This window comes from Crocodylus porosus, unplaced genomic scaffold (genome assembly GCF_001723895.1).
Source record: "Crocodylus porosus isolate Cpor-Errol unplaced genomic scaffold, CroPor_comp1, whole genome shotgun sequence".
Classification (NCBI taxonomy): domain Eukaryota; kingdom Metazoa; phylum Chordata; order Crocodylia; family Crocodylidae; genus Crocodylus; species Crocodylus porosus.
In genome coordinates this window covers 117,410,426-117,430,207 of record NW_017728931.1, presented here as the reverse complement: position 1 = coordinate 117,430,207, position 19,782 = coordinate 117,410,426, and the positions used below count along the sequence as shown (strand labels likewise).

The following is a 19,782-nucleotide window of genomic DNA, read 5'->3' as shown; positions in this document are numbered from 1 at the left end:
GTACTTGCGTAATAAAAAAACACTAATAAGAGTTATGTCAATAAAGGAAGGAATTTTCAGATATTTTGTCTCAAACATGAAAATTGTTTAAGGAAATTTTATAGAAGATATATTATAAAAATAAATCTGCAATAACAACATTTTAATAAAACATTACTACAAAATAACTTTTCCCAAGCATTGTTATTCACTACGTTTAACCTCCTGACAGTGGCATATTCTCTTCTATTACATTAACTGAGTAACCTGAGAAAGCATAACAAGATATTCCTCAAAAGGTCATAAATAAATATGGCTAGTGGGCCCAATCCAATGTTCATTAAAATAATGGACACTAGCATTGAACTACTACTTAAGTGTACTATTACTAATATTTTAAAATAAAACTATGATATAGTATATATGGATAAATGTATGTATGGTCTTCCCTTATAATGTCTCCTGTTAGGTCTTGTGCTGTGTTTAATTGTGGTTAGTCAGGCATGTAGATCGCTTTCTTTACTTTGCTGGCCAAGCTAGTTGTCACATCTGCAAAGGTTCATGCTACAGTCACTCGGAAATAAGCTTTGGGGGCCTTCTGCTTAGCTGCACTTCTGCAGCTTGGCCTAGGCTCCTTGAAAATGGCCAAGGCTGGCAGCAGTACTTATTTTTCATTTCATGGTAAATCAGTTTGGCTACTAGTAAGTCCTGTAGTTGAGTAGTGCTCTACTGTTTAGCTCTATGGGCCACATAAGTGGTGTGTGGCCTCTCCACAGACTGTGTTGGGCCCTGGGCCCAATCACCACTTTTCTGCCCCACACGCTTGGATTGGGTCCCAGGGACCTGGCACTGCCCCTTCCACCTCTCATGCACAATGATTGAGCCCTAAGGGCTTAGCACCACCCCTTCCCAGCCTCCCACACTAAGATTAGGCCATGGGTTCCCAGCACTGGCCCTACCTGGCCCTGAGCACTGGGACCAGGGACTCCATGCAGAGTGCAGTGCCACTGCTCCCCCACCACCAAATTTCTGAATCCCTAGAGAGCCCCATGGGCCAGATGACATGGTGCCATGGGCCAGCAGTTGAGCATTCCTGTTGTCAGTTAATCACTGGATGCAACATTAATCAGCAAATGATCCAGGTGCTGCATTAGCTGGAAATTAACTCTGTTCCTGATGGTTTCTATGCAGGAGCATCATCACTACAATGATTTTAAGGCATATATTATATATTAATGTCCTACAAAAAATACGTTTCAGCTCACAAATGTGACTCTGAGATATTAATGGCTTAGACTAGGAGATGTCAGGTGTTTCCAAAATATGAACCAGAATTAAATTTTTGTTGACAACATTACATTCATTAGCAAATATGGTTGCAAATTCAGGGACACTCCCATACACGACATTGGCTTACAAATTTGCCAGCTATTTGTCCCTCTTTTTCCAAACAGTGTCTCCATTGGCAGTAAAGAACAATGTACTCTCTCCCATACTTGTTGCTTTTCATCAAACATGCTGCATGTTAATATAATCCTACCTGTTACTTTGACTCCAAATCACCCTCACTGAAGCCTATTAATTACTTCAATATTTAGCTATTCCTGCCTACATCACTGTCAGTTAGCTCCTGTTTTCACAAACCCAGAGTACAGAGCTATTGTTACAGGCACTTTATGAAGGATAAGATTATCTGGATGGGTCAAAAGAATGTGTTTTTCAGTTACTCCTTTAACATATAAGCTATTCTCTATTTTGAAGATCTGCTCTGCAGATCAAAATTGCTGAAGAGCATGGGTATCAATACTACAAAGGCAGATCTGGCTCTGATCTGTGGAGACAATAGGGTTGTTTAGCACCAATTCATGAAAAAAGAAAACAAGTCATATTACATATAATATTCCTTTATTTTTCAGAGGGCTTCACATGATCACAAGACAATGTATTTTTCTAATCTTGAAGCCAGCAAGATTAAAACCTATTAGTTTTTCCATCCATAATTTCTATATTGAGACTGTCTTTTGTGAGAGGAAGAGTCCTATTCTACTATGAATGACAATACAAGCAGACAGTACTTACACAGATTTTTCTAAACCGAAAGATGTCAAATAATTATATATAGTTCTTCGCTAATGTAATGTGCTACAAGGAAAAATATTCAGATGCAACTACATAGCTTGTCAGTTATTGAACTCTTTCCTATGTTGCACCAGCGCAAATATTTACTTTCTATAGTATGCAACTTCTTTATTCCTTGTAAAAGGGTCCTTTAGAATGGAGTTCTTTTGGAAACACCACAAACAGATTCAGGCAGTAGGAGTTCCTAAAAGAGTTTCAATGAACATTCATGACAGGCTTAAGGGATTTTACTTATCTATCCTTGCTTTGCCTGTATTTGAACCTCTTACCTGAGTTAAGAAACGACCTGGGACAGCTAGATAATACTCATCTGTAAGTTCCTAGCAAATGCTCCTAACCAGCTGGATTAGATGCCTCAGTGTATCTGCTGGTGAACTGAATGTGCCATATCTACAGTACTGGTGAGCCAGCTGGTGAGCCTCTGCCTGCCCAAGGTTCAGAAGAGCTTGAGCATGGTTTCCCTCTACAAGCCTATCACTGAACTGGCCTGACAGCTTTCACACAGACTTAATGCCTTTATAAAATACTTCTTTTTGTAAAACAGGATAACAGTATTTTCAGAGAGGTATTTACTTCAAACTGTTGTGCTATGCTTTGTAAATGTGGTTTGAAAAATAAAATGTAAATAAGATTTTGAAGTTAAATATGTGTGAACAACCTTGGTCCAATCAATGTTCCAACTCATTCCACTGCGAAACAGGATAAAATAGCACAACTTCAAGTATTTCTCTGACATAGTACATAATGAAAAATAGATCCTAAGCTCTATGGTATTGTATTTTTAAATGAAATGACTTTGCATAAATGTTATGATATACAGCAGGAGAAGAGTGTAGTGATGATACAGCACACCATTAGTAATTACACATTGACTTGAATGTAAATATCTTCAACGAAAAAAACAACCATCTAAGATAGTTGTTCTTTCAAGTGCTTTAGCAATAAAATGAACAGTTATCAAGGTTTAGACAAAACAAACAGATGGGAGAAAAACAGTACAACATAAATTTCAATAAATATATGTAAATACAGTACTGTTAGTTATTCTGACACAAAACAAAAGACATGGAACCTTTTAAAGCAAAGAATACACTCAGCAAAATGCAGCATAGAGAAAGGGTGCTAAATTCTGATCTCTATTACAGAGGTGTAACCTGTTATAACAGGGCAGAATCTGGCCCCAAATCTACACAGAGCACAGGAGTGTTACAATACACAAACTAAATATACATATTTAAATAGTTGCCCCATTTCTGTTCAGGACAGTCCATTTTCTTTGCTACAAACAGCAAACAGTTGAGAGTCTAATTTGTGAATTCTCAAATGCCAGTTTCTTCCTATGACTTCACATAGCCTATTTCTATATCTAACTTTAAAAGTATGTAAAAACCTTGCAGTCAATCAAGTTACATATTTAAGATGAACATTCCGACACCTTATTTTGAAGACATTTCACATTGTAAATAGATTCGCCAAAGGACCGTGCCATTGTCATTCCTGAAGAGGGAAGATTTTTCTATATGCTTTTTACATATTTAAAAAAAATTAAAACTTGCTGGTGCTTTATAATATATTTATAATTTTTCCCTTTCCTGTGGCTTTCTGGTATTAGAAAATGCCCTTGTAACTGCTCCCATGATTTATCAGTTGCAGTTTATATATTTGGTAACATCTAGACAGTTCATAAAACCCCTTTAGAATGTTACAGAGGAACATGCAAGGGAGCTTTTATAAATACCCTATGTAAAATAAGATATGATCTATATACAGATGTGCTTTTTATTTACTAAAATATTTCTACAACTCTTAAAATTATTATTTAAAGCCAGGAATGTATATTTGAATTGCATTGATAAGTTGCAAGATATAGGCCAAATAATATAATGCATTTTATCAAATTTTACCAAAAAAATAAAAGGTAAAATGAATGACACTATGTTATTACCTTCCAGGATTTAATCTCCTGCATTTATAGAATAATTCTATCAAAGTGGCCTTGTCCAATTGACACTACAGAGGCCTCATTTTGATCTACTCCAATCATTTTTTCAATGATAAGTACAATACTTCATAACACCTACTTATTATTGTAGCACATCCATTAAATTCTCTTTTAAAAATACACTGGACATCAGTCATTGTAAAATATAAGCCAATTCTTCCTCCCTACCACACATAATTCAGATTAAGCTATTCCGAACTATAACCTGATGATGCACCAAAAATTATAATCCTTAAAGAGTAGATAGGTGGAATAAAATATTTCTAAAATTATACTGTAACCATCAAAAATAATTTTCAATTTTAGATATTTATAACAATGGTTGAAATGCATAGTTACTCATAATAACAAACTTTTTAATGGCATGGAAGGGTATCTATGATAATAGTTCATTTGAACTTGAGTTGTAAGCAGTTTCATCTTTATAGTTCTCTATTCCTCTTGCAAAGAGTTTTACTAACTGACAACGAACCCTGCAAAAGCAAAACAAGACAAAACAAAACAGTTATTTGAAGTCTCTTTTACTAACAAGGATCCACATTTTGTATGTCCTAATATGGATTCATTGGGCATTCTAAGGACCTGGACCAAAAGGGCTACACTGCAGGCCACATAACTCTCTGTAAATGGGTAGCAATATAGAAAGTGGAAAAAATAGCTGAATGGTGGAATAGCATGTTCACACTGCACCGTGCTGCCCAGTGAGGAGTCTATGGGAGTCTTGCAAGTACATGAATTTGATAGATCACAACTTTTTATAAAAGTCATTAATGAAACAATACATGATTCTTGTTTAATGGAGATACTATACGAAAAGACCTCTGCATTTCTGGTTCCTTTTACCAATTTCAAAAACAATCTCCTACTTCCCAATACTCCCATTCCTACCAGATTTTATTATGAATAACAATCTCAAAATGAGGCATATTTGAAGGATACAAGCATAGAACCAAAAACATGTCTTAAGATACTTCTATGACTGAAAATATGGCATTAAATAATTAATATAAGGATTTGTCTATGCAAATATTATATAACTTTCCAAAGGTTTAACTAGCTTTGGTTGATGAGTGCACTTAGTATCCCTAACCCACTGCGAGGACTGACTGTGCTTTCTGTATCTTTTTTGTCAAATACTAGGTATGGTGGAAGTTATTAATAACCCTATAAGGTTTTGTGTGAAACAAAGAGAGGGCTGGAATCATCTTTTCTAAGCAGTTCTGTTTAGGCACATTTGCATTCAATTTTACTTAGTAGTCAAGTAGGCCCATAAAATAACCTGAAATTACCACCCATTCATTGAAATTCTTGTTAGGATTTGATCTGATTCTGCTTTTACATACAATTTAATGAATCCTCTAGTATATAAAGGACATGTTTAAATGTTCCTGTATAATACCTGATTTTAAAAATATTTTATGCATTAAAACCCCCCCACAAAACCTTTTTAGTAGCTGTCAAATGTTACATAGTAACTTTTTAAAACTTCAAAGACAGGACTTTAAATATCTTAACATGATCCTCTTGCTCTACACTGTATATGGATGGAAAGACAGGTACTCACTTGACTTCAACAGCTGAACTATCCAACGTTTCACCATCACAGTTCCAGGTGCTGTTAGCCAGATTGCAGCAACAGGCTGGATGATCACTGCAAAACTGACCAAAACGTTTTTTTCCTACATCCTTGATATCACTTTCATTGTCTTCCAATTGCTTTGACATAAACTGAAACCTCTTCACCCGATAAACATCTACAAATGGGAAGTCAAACTGCAAAGAGGAGTTAAAAAAGGACTTTTATAACAGAAAACAAGTTAGTTTTCAGTGATTTTTTCTGCTCAAATTTTTCACCTGGGTTAATATAGGAATAGTGATTTAAAAAAAAATTACATAACACTCAATATTTAATTTCACAGTAAAAATACAGGATGTCCTACTTTTCAGTCCTTTACTTTCACCTCTAAAACACCTCTAACTTCAAATGGCTACCAGTTGTTACAAGGCTGTAAGGCCACACCACCTTATCTCTATGGATAAACTGGGGGAAAGTTTTGAAACTATGGATGAGAAGGGTCCCAAAACTGTTTTATGTTGTATGATGCAGTCACAAGGGGGTTGAGATTCATTGCTCTACTAACTTATTTATCGTTCTCCAATCCTTATGCACTGAATTCTGTGAAATCCCATTCCTGCAAGCCCCCCTCTCTCTCTGCTGTAGGATCTTCCATGAGTAGGCTTTATCCAGAGAAGTCCATGGCAGTATCATCCTGCTATCAGGATCTGGGGAGTATGGAGAGCTAATAATATGCTCCAGTGGAGTAGTACCTTCTTAACTAGGTAACCCCAGTGGAAACTAGCATTGTAATTACAAGTGTCCCAATTATCAAAGACTAACATGATTACATTGAGATTATGAAAGTGTCTAAAGTGCTTTAAAATAAGCTTTGTACACCAAGGAGAAATCAAGTTGCTAGGTACCCTCATATCACAAAAAGCAACTTAAAGAATTAGCCTAAATGCTTAAAAAGCCATAATAAGGTATGACTCAACTTGACAACTGACAAAGATTTGGGAAAACAAAAAAGTGAGCACAGGAATAGCTAAACATTTAAACACTAGCAAATATCATAATATCAAATATTACTGTCTATACCTATACCGAAACACAGGCAACCAAGAGGTTTAATTTAAATCGGTTTCTCTCAGGTTTTATATCATGTTCATCAGCATGGCATCTGAGCACCTAGTTCAGTGTTATGCAATAATAAGCTGCATGTACATAAGATGTTGACTGTGCAGTTGTTACTGCAGTTATTTAGTAGTTGCATACCCAGGTACTACATGACTGCAGAGTAACCAGAACTACTGTGCAGTAGTGTCCCCGCATGGCTTTGTAGTGATGCTGACTGTGCAGTCACTCATTCCTACTGTGCAGTAGTGTCATGTCACAGTTCATGCCCAGCAATGCCACTACACAGTAGTACCAAGCTATTGCACAGTAAGCATCTCAAGTAGGTGTGGCCAGAGGGTGCTAGACTAATCCAGGGACAGCACAGCAGAGGAAACAAATGGAAAGTGCTCCTGGGAATAACCTTCTGGGTCTGGCAGTAAAAAGGACAGAGTACTGGGGATAACTGTCTGACCCTGGAGTCATTCTGACCCCCCAAGGAAAAAATTCTTCTGTAAGGAAGATGGTAGCAGCTTACAACTTGCACTCACCTTCTGCTCATGCTGTGGTTCTTACAGACTTAGGACTGGAAAGGTCCTTCTGCATCACTGAATTTGGTTGTCTGCTACCACAGGCAACCGAATCATAGACACCCTTTAATAAAGTGATCAAGCTCCAGTGGAGCTCATGAACACAGGGCTCAAAGAGTAGTTTGCTAGATCAAGAGACTTAGTTCCATAAGCTTGTCTCCATGACCCCACAACGCCAACAATGCATGCTTGAGCACTATGCAGCCTTCTGATAAGTGATAGAATAGGGATAACCACCAGGTAAAGAGTAAAATTGTTTAAAATATAAAGCAAAGACAAAATGTGAGATAAGCAAAAAAAGCAAATGGAAACAGAAAGGGGGAGATAGAGAATGGACAAAATAAAAATCATACACAATTATGTTCCAGGGTTTGGTATGAGGCAATACAGGAGTATGTAATAATAGCTATTAAATTATGGTGAAAAGAGGAGTGAAAACCACAAACAAACAGGTGGAATTACTTGAATTTTTTTTATAATAAGGCACATCATTGATCTGTTCTTCATGCAGTCATCAGAACACGTAGCATTAAAACTGAATGTCTAGCAATCATATCAGTTAATGAGCATGCCAGCAGCTACAGCTACTTCAGCAGAGCCTACGTGCTACAAAAAAACATGTTCATTGCCCTTGGAATTCATTCTAAACAGGTGTAGAAGCACAGGAGGAATTTTGATGTAGGATTCATTGTTGATTACTTGCTATCACCAAAGTTCTTGTGGAAACCTACCATAACCAGATTAGAGTTTGATAACTATGTTCTGTTAAGCTATGTTCTTTATTTATTTTCTTATGAATGAATTATTCTCCCATTTCCTGTGTTGAACAGTTATATAATACTGCTGTAGGCAGTTTTGCATCCCAGAAGCTAATGCTCTTTAGCATCTGGTGACATGCGCAGACTTGTGTGCACATGCAGGAACTTTGTGATAAAAAGGATTTTAAACAGTGACCAACAGAAACCATAGAACATTTTTTAGAAAGGACTAATTTAAGTACCAAAATCAGAATTTGGCTAAGCTACGATGTTTTATATGAAATATTCTGAGATTTCTGGTGGCCGCATGTGGTTGTGATACATCATCCATTCTCTTCTAATCAGTACTACCACTGATAATTTGTGCCAGGTAAAAAATTCAATGTGTTGACCTCACACATGCCTTATCTGTATCAAAGCCCTAAGAAAACACATACCTGATCATCCTGGTTTGTATGCCTGACAAGATACCGCAGAAAATTAAATCTGGAGCATTTGCGAACTAGAATGAGGTCAGCAGAGCCATCAGCCAAGTGAGCTGCTGGTGAAAGGCCTTTTGGACTCCGTGGACAAGCACAGCTCATGTTTACTGCATTGATAGCTAAAAACTTTCCTTTAATAACTTTCCATTCATCTTCAACCTCTGAAACAGACACACAAGAAGCATGTAAGACCCAGGAACCAGGAAAGGATTTAGGAACCACAGTACTTAACTTTTAACTGCCTGGACCCAGATTTAAGAAAGAGATTTATGTGCACTAGTTGCTTTTTAATCAGAATTTATGTACCTTTTCTCTAATGTGATTCTGCTAAGTACTCCGTAACTGTTTCTGTATGTGAAGTCCAAGGTGTTTCAGCGTGGATCTATATGTTCTAATGCTTAGGTAAAAAAGGGTTGAAGAATTTAGAAGCTATCATGCATGATTGAGATGTGCATGTTGTAAGAAATTAAGTGCACCTGAATCCTGAGTTTCCCCCTGTGACTAGCATTTTGCCTGATTAGGGCTTCTTTTAAGATATGAGGATTTGAAGCCCCTTTGAGAACATAAAACCCAAATTGCCCACTTCCTAGAAGAGTATTTTGACCACTAGGCCTCCAATTCTTATGATGCTTCTCCTGCCAGTGATTTTGAATGTAAGTGGTTGACTGTCATGTTTTGTGTTAAACTCAATGTTCTGGTGTGCGCTAGATTAGCTCGGCATGTAGGTTATTTAGGTACTGCTTTACCTAACTGCTGCATCTAGATAGGTTTTAAGAGGAGACTGGGCAGGACTCAGAAGGGAGTACTGCAGACACAGAAGAGAGGGTTCTTGTGGGTTTAGGCAGCTGCTGAACAGCAAGGCTTTGTACTGCTATTTTGAACTTAGTTGCCAAAACAAGGTTTAAATGACCTTTAGGTGCTTAAGTCCATGTTTTTCCATCTGGGTTAGGTAACACCTTACATTAAGGGATGGCAACTTTTTCCAGCAATGTGCTGCAATGACTCAATTTGGGTCAAAGGTGGGCTGGCGCTAAGGCAGAGCTGGCACCACTTTTCCCTGCCACTGCTTCAGCCTCAGTTCTATGGGTGGGATCCAGCCTGTGAACCACAGGCTGCTGCCTTATGTGATCTACTTACAGGATGAGTAAGACTCAACCATTCTTAGCAAGTTTCACCTTCTAAATAAATAGTATAATCCTTTATTGATACATATATGACATACTTTTTTTATTTTACACACACACACACAATATTATACAAGTATTACAAAGCATTCAAATTTGACATATTTTATATAAATATATATATTTCTTTCTAAGTACTACATTGATACCTGATCTTCTTTCAAATACTTCTTTGACAGTTTTGTCACATGGGTATCAAATTCAGATCCCACAAATTCAAAATTCATGGTCTTTGGCTACAACCACCAAAAAAGGAGAGAAAAAACAGCACCACAGGTCAAGGAAGTTTTTTGCAGAATTTTATTTGTTCTACTTTTAACGTTCTAGTTTGGATAAAGAAGGGATCCACGTGCCTTGGATGTTTTGTTTGTTTTTTTCTTTTAAATCAATGTTAATTTTTCTCCGGGTTACAATATATATATATTTTAAAAAATTAAAAATGTTTCCTCGCACCTGTAGCTGAATGGGATTTACTAACAGTAAAATCTGTCCCAGTGAATTTATTAGGATTGTAATATTGTACATGTTACTGGAAGACAAACAGCAGAGCAGCTTGTTTTCCTCAAGAACAAATTTTGGCAGTATCAGATAACTAGATTTTGCTTAATGTGTGGTGTCAGCAGTCCTACTAACAGGAAGCAGTATTCCTTTCTAGAACACTGGACTGTCACAAGATGATGTGTGAAGATACTATGACGAGGAACATTTTTCCGGAGACCTAGAGAAAACAACATTATGGAAGACTATGGTAGAGAATGTCAAAGGACATGTTAAGGAACCAGCAAAGAAGGCAGACCTTGATTATCAAATCCCTTGTTAAGCACAATAACAAACTCTATATATGTTATACAAATACAACGTGGACAGCTGAATATCATAAGACAATTCTACTAGTAGAGAATCAGTATTCAGAGGTTCAGCTCCCTAACTAGTTTACTTTGTTACTTACTACCAAGAAAGATCTTATTTATTTTGCCGTTCAAACACAAAGTGTATATTTTATTCCCAGGTGTGCTATATGTGAAAGAATATGATATTCTCTAATGTATTTTTAAAATTCTGTACTCTAAGGATATTTTCTCTACCTGCACAAATAAAAACTAAGCCAATCATGGAGCTTTTATTCTAACACAGTACCTCATGCCTGTGTTGACATCTTACGGAATAGATCTTTTCCAATTTAGAAAGTAAAGAAGAGCATAAAATGTCACTTTACGGCCTAGAATGTTCCATTTGCTCTGTAAGTGATTTTTAAAACTTATTATATTATTTCATTTCTTGGATTTTTCCATTAATCAAAGCTCTTGGGCCACTGATCTAAAAGAAATATAACTCCAGCATGTTAAAAAGGTTAGATTGCTATAAAAGCATCAGAGCAGACTCTTGTTCAGTAGGAACTTTATTCCAACCCCTTCTAGAACTGCCTTCTTGCTTCTTTTTCCGTCCCTTATAAGCTGATTAGTTAGCTAATAATTAATAAGGAAATACACTTTTGATAAATTCAACAGTGTGCAAATCATTTACCAAAAGCAATTTTCAGTACTAGCTAGTTATCGGTTAATGACAACCTTCATTTATGCTGCTTTTTTGATAATTCAAATCTATTTCAAAATCTGTAAACAAAAGAAAATTTGATGAGGAAAACTGGCAGTTTCTTAGTATTTTAATGACAGTAGCTCTGTATTCAAAGACGGAAACCACTACCCTTCTGACAAATTAGAGTCAGATTCTTAACTGCATAGAGGTATAGTGCAGGAATAGTCTTCAAATCAATGGTCTGCCTGGGTGCCTGCCAAAATGAAGAAAAAAAGATGCAAGACACCAAATGCCAGACAGGGTTGCAAATGCTCTTAGAATCATAGGAAATTAGGGTTGGAAGGGACTTCAGGAGGTCATCTAGTCCAACCCTCTGCTCAAAGCAGGACCCTCCCCAACTATATTATCCTAGCCAAAGCTTTGTCTAGCCAGGCTTTAAAAACCTCTGGGGATGGAAATTCCACCATCTCTCTGGGTAACTTGCTCCAGTGTTTTACTACCGTCTTAGTGAGAAAGATTTTCTTAAAATCTAACCTAAACTTCCCTTGCTACCACTTGAAACCATTGCTTCTTGCTCTGCAACTGAGAATAGTCTAGCTCTATCCTCTTTGGAACAACGTAGGTTCATAGATTTCAGACATTTGGGCTGGAAGGGACCCCGGAGGATCATCGAGTCCAGCCCCCTGCCCCAGGGGCAAGAAGTCAGCAGGGATCATAGGATCCCAGCAAAATAAGCAACCAAACGTGTCTTGAAGGCGTTAAAAGTGGCTGCGTGAACCACTTTCGGCGCCAAGCTATTCCAAACTTTGGGGGCTCGGACAGTGAAGAAGTTCTTTCTTATGTCCCGCCTGAATTGGTCACAATGGAATTTGTGACAGTTCAATCTTGTCATCCCTTGGGGGGGCTCTGGTAAACAGACGTTCCCCCAGATCCTGATGAGCACCACTGATAAACTTATAGGTGGCCACCAGATCGCCCCTGCGCCTGCGCTTTTCCAGGCTAAAGAGCCCCATGGCTCTCAGCCTGTTGTTGTAAGGTCTGTTTTCCTGACCTCTGAACATGCGCGTGGCTCTCCTCTGGACTCTCTCAAGCTTCTCCACATCCTTTTTGAATTGTGGAGCCCAAAACTTGGATGCAGTACTCCAGCCGCAGCCTCACCAAGGCCGAGTACAAGGGGAGAATGACGTTTTTGTCTTTGCTTGAGAAGCATCTATGGATGCAAGCCGGAGTTTTGCTCGCCTTACTACCTGCAACATCACACTGAAGGCTCATGTTCATCTTGTGGTCCACCATGACCCCCAAGTCCCTTTAATCTGTAGTGCTAACCAGTGTAGCACTACTGAGCCTATAAGCACGGTGCAGGTTTTTCCTTCCAAGGTGGAGAACCTTGTATTTTTTGGTGTTGAACACCATCAGGTTCTTGTCCGTCCATTTCATGAGTCTGAACTTTAATGCTAATAAAGTACAAAACTGGAGGCAATTCAGATTCCAAGCTAGCAATAGTTAAGTCTTGTTTTGTCATCTTAACTCTGAGGCTAGGTACTTTCAAAAAGCCCAAGGCAGAATCAATCTAAGTTACATGATTTTTGGTAAATGGCGTACTTTAGATCTGTAGTGAACAGAACACACATTTGTCCTTTGATGGGGGGGGCAAATCTTAGATTGGATTCCATCATTTTTAAATGAGTCTGTGTGTGCTGAACTTTTGTTCTATTATGGATATAGACCGGTTTCTGATCACTTATACTGGTAAAAGTTTAACGTCTGTACCTGACCTGAATGATTTAAGATTTAGCTGAAATACAAAATACGAGCCCTTCAGAAACCTGATGTATCCAACTATCTGAAGTATTAGTACACCAGGGAGTTAATTTGTTATGGCTTTTATGTAAAAAACAGCTCAGCTTGAACAAACATTGAATTCTCCACTTGTTTAAAATAATTTTTAAAAATTATATAGCTTTTAACAATAATTATTTTCTGGAGTACTGTACATTATTTAAGGGGTGTTGGTTGTAGCTGTGTTGGTCTAAGGCAGGGGTGGGCAAAATTCAGCCCGCCAACACTTTCATATGGCCCGTGGCACCCCTCGACAAACTGCACCCTGCCCAGACTTTCCGTCCAGGAGGATGGGAGCAATGCGCCCACTGTACACACAGCCCCAAACATACCCTATTGCCTTGCTCTGGCCCTTGTGGGTGGAAGGGCGCAGCTTGGCCAACATTCAGCTTCCGTATGCAGCTGCTGCTGCTGTAGCCCCCGGGGACCTGCTCTGCTCTCCTGCTGGCTCTGGCCAGCAAGGAGGAAAGTGGTGGGGGCTGAGCTGCAGCTGGGCGGGAGTGCAGAGCAAGGGGCTGGTGGCAGCATGAAGCGCCTGCCCAGGGGGCAGTGGCAGCACAGAGCTCGGCTGGGCAGTGTGAGAGAGGGTGGGGGTGTGTAGGGATCCCCCCACACTTGCCCTCACACTGTCCCCATGGTGCACAGCCGCAGCAGGCAGTGACAGCAGTAGCAGCAGCAGCAGCAGCAGGCAGGTGGATGCAGGCGCCCAGTGAGGCGTGGCTCCGGCCAACACTGCACATTGCAGCGAGGGGCACAGCCTCCACTGGGCTGTCTGTACCACTGGTGTTCCCTGCCACTCACGCGTAGCCCCTGCACTCCCTTGGCAAGGGAAGGAAGCCCTGCATGCTGGAGGTGGCTGCCTTCCCTGCCCCCCAGGGGTGGTTCAGTGCAGCCCCAGCAGGGAAGGCAGCCAGCTCTAGTGTGTGGGGCTTCCCTCCTGTGCCCAGGGAGTGCAGGGGTTGTGTATAAGTGGCAGGGAGTGCTGGCGATACAGACAGGCTGGGTAAGGCTGAGCCCCTTGCTGCGACGTGCAGTGCTGACCAGAGCTGTGCTCTGCTGGGCGCCTGTGCCCTGAGTGCCCTGCCTGCTGCTGCTGCACTATGAGAGTGTGGGGAAGGGGGTCCCCACACCCACCCCACCTTCCCTCACACCCCACAAACCCCACAGCCACACTCTGCCCCTAGAACTCACCAACATATACACCCTCAACATACCCTATGCCACTGCTACACACAGCCACACTCCTTACATCCCCCCCACATCCTACCATGCAGACACCCCACCATTCACACACACACACCAGTACCCCACCACACACATACCATATGCGCACACACACCTTCACCCCACCACACACCTCACCGTCCCACATGCCCCACAGCCAACACATGCACACCCCACCACACACCCCCCCACCATACACACCAACACTCCATCATACACATACACAAACCCCACCACCCCCATACTCCACCATATACCACCCCAATATACAAGACTAAGAATTTATTTTGAGTTATTATGCAATCACCTCTGTATACAGTATATAAACACAAATCATGACAAAAAAAATGTTTGTAATAAAATTAAAATATGTTATAGTAGGTGTTAGACATTTGGTGTAGGATGTTTTTTTTCCTGGTTCTAAGATGGCAACCCCCTCCCCTCCCAAAAGGAGTATTTCGAGGTGGGGGGGAAGGAGGGGACAAGGGGAGAGATTTCTGGTGGCAAAGGTCAGGTGTTAGGGGTGGGACTTCCAGTCCCAAGATGGCGACAAGGGGCAGGGCTACCCATGCAGCCCTTGATAGCTCACCAAAACTTGTTCAGTGGTCCTCCACCCAAAATAATTGCCCACCCCAGTCTTAGGACATAGACAGGCAAGGTTCTTTGGGTAAATATCTTTTATTAGACCAACTTTTTGGGTGATATCTTTTATTAGACCAACTAAATGCAGGTACTCCTCACTTAACGTTGTCCCAGTTAACGTTGTTTCATTATTATATCACTGATCTATTAGAGAACATAGTCATTTAAAGACACGCAATGTTCAGTTATAACGTTGAGTGGCTGCAGCCTGCTAGTAGGTAACCACTGTGACGTAACTGGGTTTGCTTAACATTGTTTCACTTAAAGTCACATTTATCAAGAACATAACTACAACATTGGAAATGCTTTTCTTTGCAAGCTTTTGGGTACAAACACCTGTCTGCCCAAAGAACCTTGTCTGTACATTATTTAAAACTTTCATATAAATTACCTTTATGTTCTAATCCATAGTTCTTCTGTTGCTCTTCTAGTTGCTTAGTTTGCCTGCAAATGCGGCACCTAAAAGATGAAAAAATGTTTGTTTTTCTAACTAGTAAATTATTTATTACATATTTAGAAAATATGAGATTTATCTCAAGCCAACAATCATAATTCCTTTTGGCTGAGAGAGCAGATGCTAATCATTAAGATCTGACAAGTGTTACAATAAATTCTGTATCTTCAGTTTACACTAAACAGATCTGTGCAAGAAACAGCTGGCTCATAAAAGGGACACACACTCTCTAAGGCAGTGGTATTCAGTAGCACACGTGCACACATACACAGTTGTCAGCCTTTTGAGACTTGAAGCGTTCTTCAGAAAATACTAGTTCTTCATTTTCAGTCTTTTTTAACTTCTCCAAAATAACAGAACAGATTTTCTGTTGCAAAGAACTCAGAAATTTCACAACTATAGGTTTCTATTTGAAATCTCTAGGTTTATCTTGTGAATCATACTTATATGTTTAATAGTGCTAACACTGTGTGGCACCCTTTAACACCCTTGAAAGGATCCCAAGGTGCTCTAGCATTCTGGTTGAGAATCACTGCACTAGTTTATTTTACTCAATTAAACTACCAAAAAATGACATTACAATTGTTTGGTTTTGCCTAGGGAGCACAAACTGAACTCATCCCATGAGATCTGTAATGAATACCTAGATTTCTAGAGTTCAGACAACATAACAGGGCTGCAAACATGCATGAATGTATTCTCCCAAGCCCCATACCTAAGCATATCATTGCCCCACTCCTTCAGCTGGCTTCACCCTGATGGAAATATGCACTTATATGGAACCTCCTTTATTTTATAGCAATTCTGTGAAGAATCAGAATCTGTCCCTCTGACACTAACCATGAAAACCTGGCTAATACTTATTCTGTTGGGAAAGCCAAATTAGCAGTAGTGCCAGAAGGCAGGAAGAGTTTGAACTTCACATCAGAAAACTTTTCATTCGTGTCAGTTAGTTGGAAACTATCATTTAACTTTTACAAGGTTGTTTAATTGTTATAACTGATTTCATAACAATCTACTAGCTAAGCTTAAAAGATCCAAGTCTGTTACCTCAGAACCAGATTTATAAACCTATACAGAGGTCAGCTGCTAGAAATGGACAGAGCCACAATAAACAAGAATGATTTATCATATAATAAAATTAGGAGCATTAGTGCTGAACGGCATGGTCAGTTGCACTCATTATTTAACTGTATGCTCATTGACAGAGACAGAACAATGTTGGAGCCCAATTATTCAAAAAGTTATTGAACAAAATTAAATCAGAAAATAAATAAAATGACACCAGTGATTATATTACAGGCCCAATCTGCTACTAATTATGTATAGTGTGTGTTTTGTTATTTATTTCAGCAGGAGCAGAATACAGAATTTAGGTCCTAATCTTGTAAAGACTTAATCAAAAATCAGTCTCCTGGCCTCCAAAGTCATCTTGTGATACTTGAAAAAATGGTGAACTCCTATAAACAGAACCATACACAGGAGTAACATTATTTTCATACTCAAGACATTGCAGTCCTGGAACCTTAGGGTATCTTTACAAGTGCTTGGGTGGGAAGAGGAGGGGAAAGGTGTCTTCAATTAAGAGTGGCTCTCAGAAGATGCTCTAATTAAAGCACCCACAGTATCTCATGTATTCAGCATCCTGTGCTTCAAAACGGTGGCTGGGGCACTTTAAACTAATGCTCATCAAATAAGCTTTAAAGTGCCCCTGCTGCCATTCTGAAGTGCATGGACGCTGAATATATGAGATGCCAAGGCTGCTGGGGTGTGCTAATTAGCATGCTCCAGCAGACTTAATTAACTCTGCTCCAATGCACTGTACAGCAAAAACTTTGTTATCCAGCACCCATGGGGAATAGGGGTGCTGGATAACCAAATATGTCGGTTATCTGAGAGGACCAAATGGGCATCTTTGCCTGTTCGGGCCGCTGCCTCTTCCGCCGCATTAGGTGCACCACTGCCCCTCCTGCCACGTCACAGCCCCTCCCACTGCATCAGTGTGCCAGGGGACTGGGAGGGGGCCATTGGAGCAATTGGTTAAGGACATCTGTCATCTCAAAGCAGGAAAGGAAAAAAACATGGAAAAATCTTAAGTCTGCAAGCTACAGGAATAATTAGTTATGGTGAAAATATGTCACTATCTCTCCGCTGGCAAGATGACTGATGTTACCAAATTAAAACAAAAGTTAAGAAAAGCTGCTTCTTTAAAAAAAATCTTGGTTGGCTGAAAATGTCTAACAAATATAATTATTTCCTTTGTTAAAGCCATCAGACTTTTGAACCTGCCATTTGTTAGTGGTTACACAACATGTTCCCTTGAGCATCTCATTGTAATTGAGCACTATATTATTTTATTTTGTTTCATTTAATAAGGTGGAATACAATGTGTCAGACTGTCAGTAGGTACATTTTTGTAATGCATGTAATAATAAAAGATAAAGGCAAGCCAGTTCTGGGGTTGTTTCGTGTATTTTTTTCCATCTACTGACCTAGTAAAATCAAGTCTTTTATTTGATAACCAGTGAATATCACTTCTTTTACAAACCTCATCTCTTCTTGAGCATCTCTTCTTGTTTTGGATGTTGAAAGAACAAAATTGCTCTTTTACAAAACAAATAAATCTTGTATTGTGTGTCCCTTTTATTTGTTAAGTCATGCAGAAAATGAAAATGAGTACTTTATCAAAGTACAGTAACTTTCATTTTTGAGCCCTTTCAAACAGTGTGTCACATATCCACAGATAAATATGAGCTTACCCTGTTCTACAGCTTTCTTTATCTCTTGGAGATCCCACTGTACCTTTTGCTGGTTGAAAAGAAACTGTTCCCTCATAGTACTGATGAGAGAGAAATGTCTTGAAACCTTAAAAAAAAGCATTCAATAGCTTTTAGTCATTTGAAGCTTCCATTGCATCCAACCCTTTGTTGCTTCTCTGTTTCCTTCTTTTGGAATTGCAAGAATATTTTTTCTTCTCTCTCCACAGCCATTTGCTATTTTGTATCTTTTAGACTAGGTGAGGGGTAGAATATGTCTTTACTTGAATAATAAAAACATAGGTGGAGGGTCTTAAAGCCAGCTACAGGATTTAGATACAGAACTGTCACATATTTCAGCTGGCCTGAATGGAGAGCTGTTAATGCCACCCCTCCACCATTATCAAGTTTCACAAGAGACAAGATTATCTTTAAGAAATCCAATGTGTTTAGTGCTACCATAGGAAATTTACAGACTGTAACTTTTGAGAAGCTTCACAGAAGTATGCTTAAGTAATCTATAATCTTTAGATTTTCTAAAAGACGATACAGCAATTGCACAAGTTACCTGAAAAGTCATATCTCGCTGGACCCATCCACCGCTTCTTTTCGCTGTCTCTTAATATATCTCCATAAAAACCATAACCCAACAGTGATACAGAGTATTTCAGAAATGTGTTGTTGTGATGTATAGAGGAGACATCCAAAGGCTGACAGTCACCTATTACGAACAGAAACTCCATTTTTTACCAAAGTTTACACTGTTTCCAACTGCAAACTTAATATTAATTTTACACAGCAGACATTTTGTTTTGCTGATAGCAACCTTATAATACATAAAACAGGAGAAAGAGAAACATTTTTGAAGCCTAACTAATCCATATCTCAAGGCTGTTCTACTAGCAGACATGAGCTGCGTTTGGCCTGTGAGGGATTAGCATTTGGTCTATGGGCTCCTGCCCAGGTGCCACAGCTCCTGTTTCTGCAGAAGTAGCCAGGGTCTTTAGGACAGGGCAGCACAGTCGGAGGTGGTGCCATAAGCTCGCTGCCCAGGCATCAAGGACACTGTGGGTTTGGAGAGGAGGGTTTCCTGCATGGCAGTTGTACGGAGATGGGGATAAAGGACTTGCCACAGGGGTAGAGAGGCTCCCACAGTAGCAGGGCAGTGGTGGAAGGGACGAGTTGCATGGCTTATGCAGCAAAAGGGCTCCACATGGCAGGGGTACCAGGAGCATGTACAGAGTGCGTCCTCTGTGACATGCAGCCCTCAGTGTGTGGCCCCCAACCAGTGTCTCATGTGGCCCCCAGCGGCTTTGAAATTGGACAGTGTCGCGGGGCACTCCTGCGCCCCGCTCCTAAGGAGATGCCCCGGGAAGGAGAGGTGTAACAGGGCACCAGGGTGCCTGCTACTAGCAGGAGGAATAGGGCTGCTGAAGCACCCTGGAGCAACACAGATGGGGGTTGCTAGGGCAACCAGGAAGGTCATGTGGCCAGGAGGGGGCAGGGCCAGGCCCTTATAAACAGCT

General features: G+C 39.8%; 1 protein-coding gene across 1 annotated transcript in view; it reads right to left on the bottom strand.

The window, feature by feature from the left end:
• Nucleotides 1-1,872: 1,872 nt before the first annotated feature.
• The window catches only part of CERK (ceramide kinase), a 66,615-nt gene continuing 48,705 nt past the window's right edge, over nt 1,873-19,782 (bottom strand). Inside the window, exons 8-13 of the mRNA XM_019543503.1 lie at nt 18,825-18,977; nt 18,260-18,365; nt 15,438-15,505; nt 8,577-8,782; nt 5,685-5,893; nt 1,873-4,593 (exon numbers count right to left, since the gene is read on the bottom strand). Coding sequence (XP_019399048.1) covers nt 4,497-4,593; nt 5,685-5,893; nt 8,577-8,782; nt 15,438-15,505; nt 18,260-18,365; nt 18,825-18,977 — 839 coding nt within the window. The 3' untranslated portion in view covers nt 1,873-4,496. The remainder of the gene's footprint in view (nt 4,594-5,684; nt 5,894-8,576; nt 8,783-15,437; nt 15,506-18,259; nt 18,366-18,824; nt 18,978-19,782) is intronic.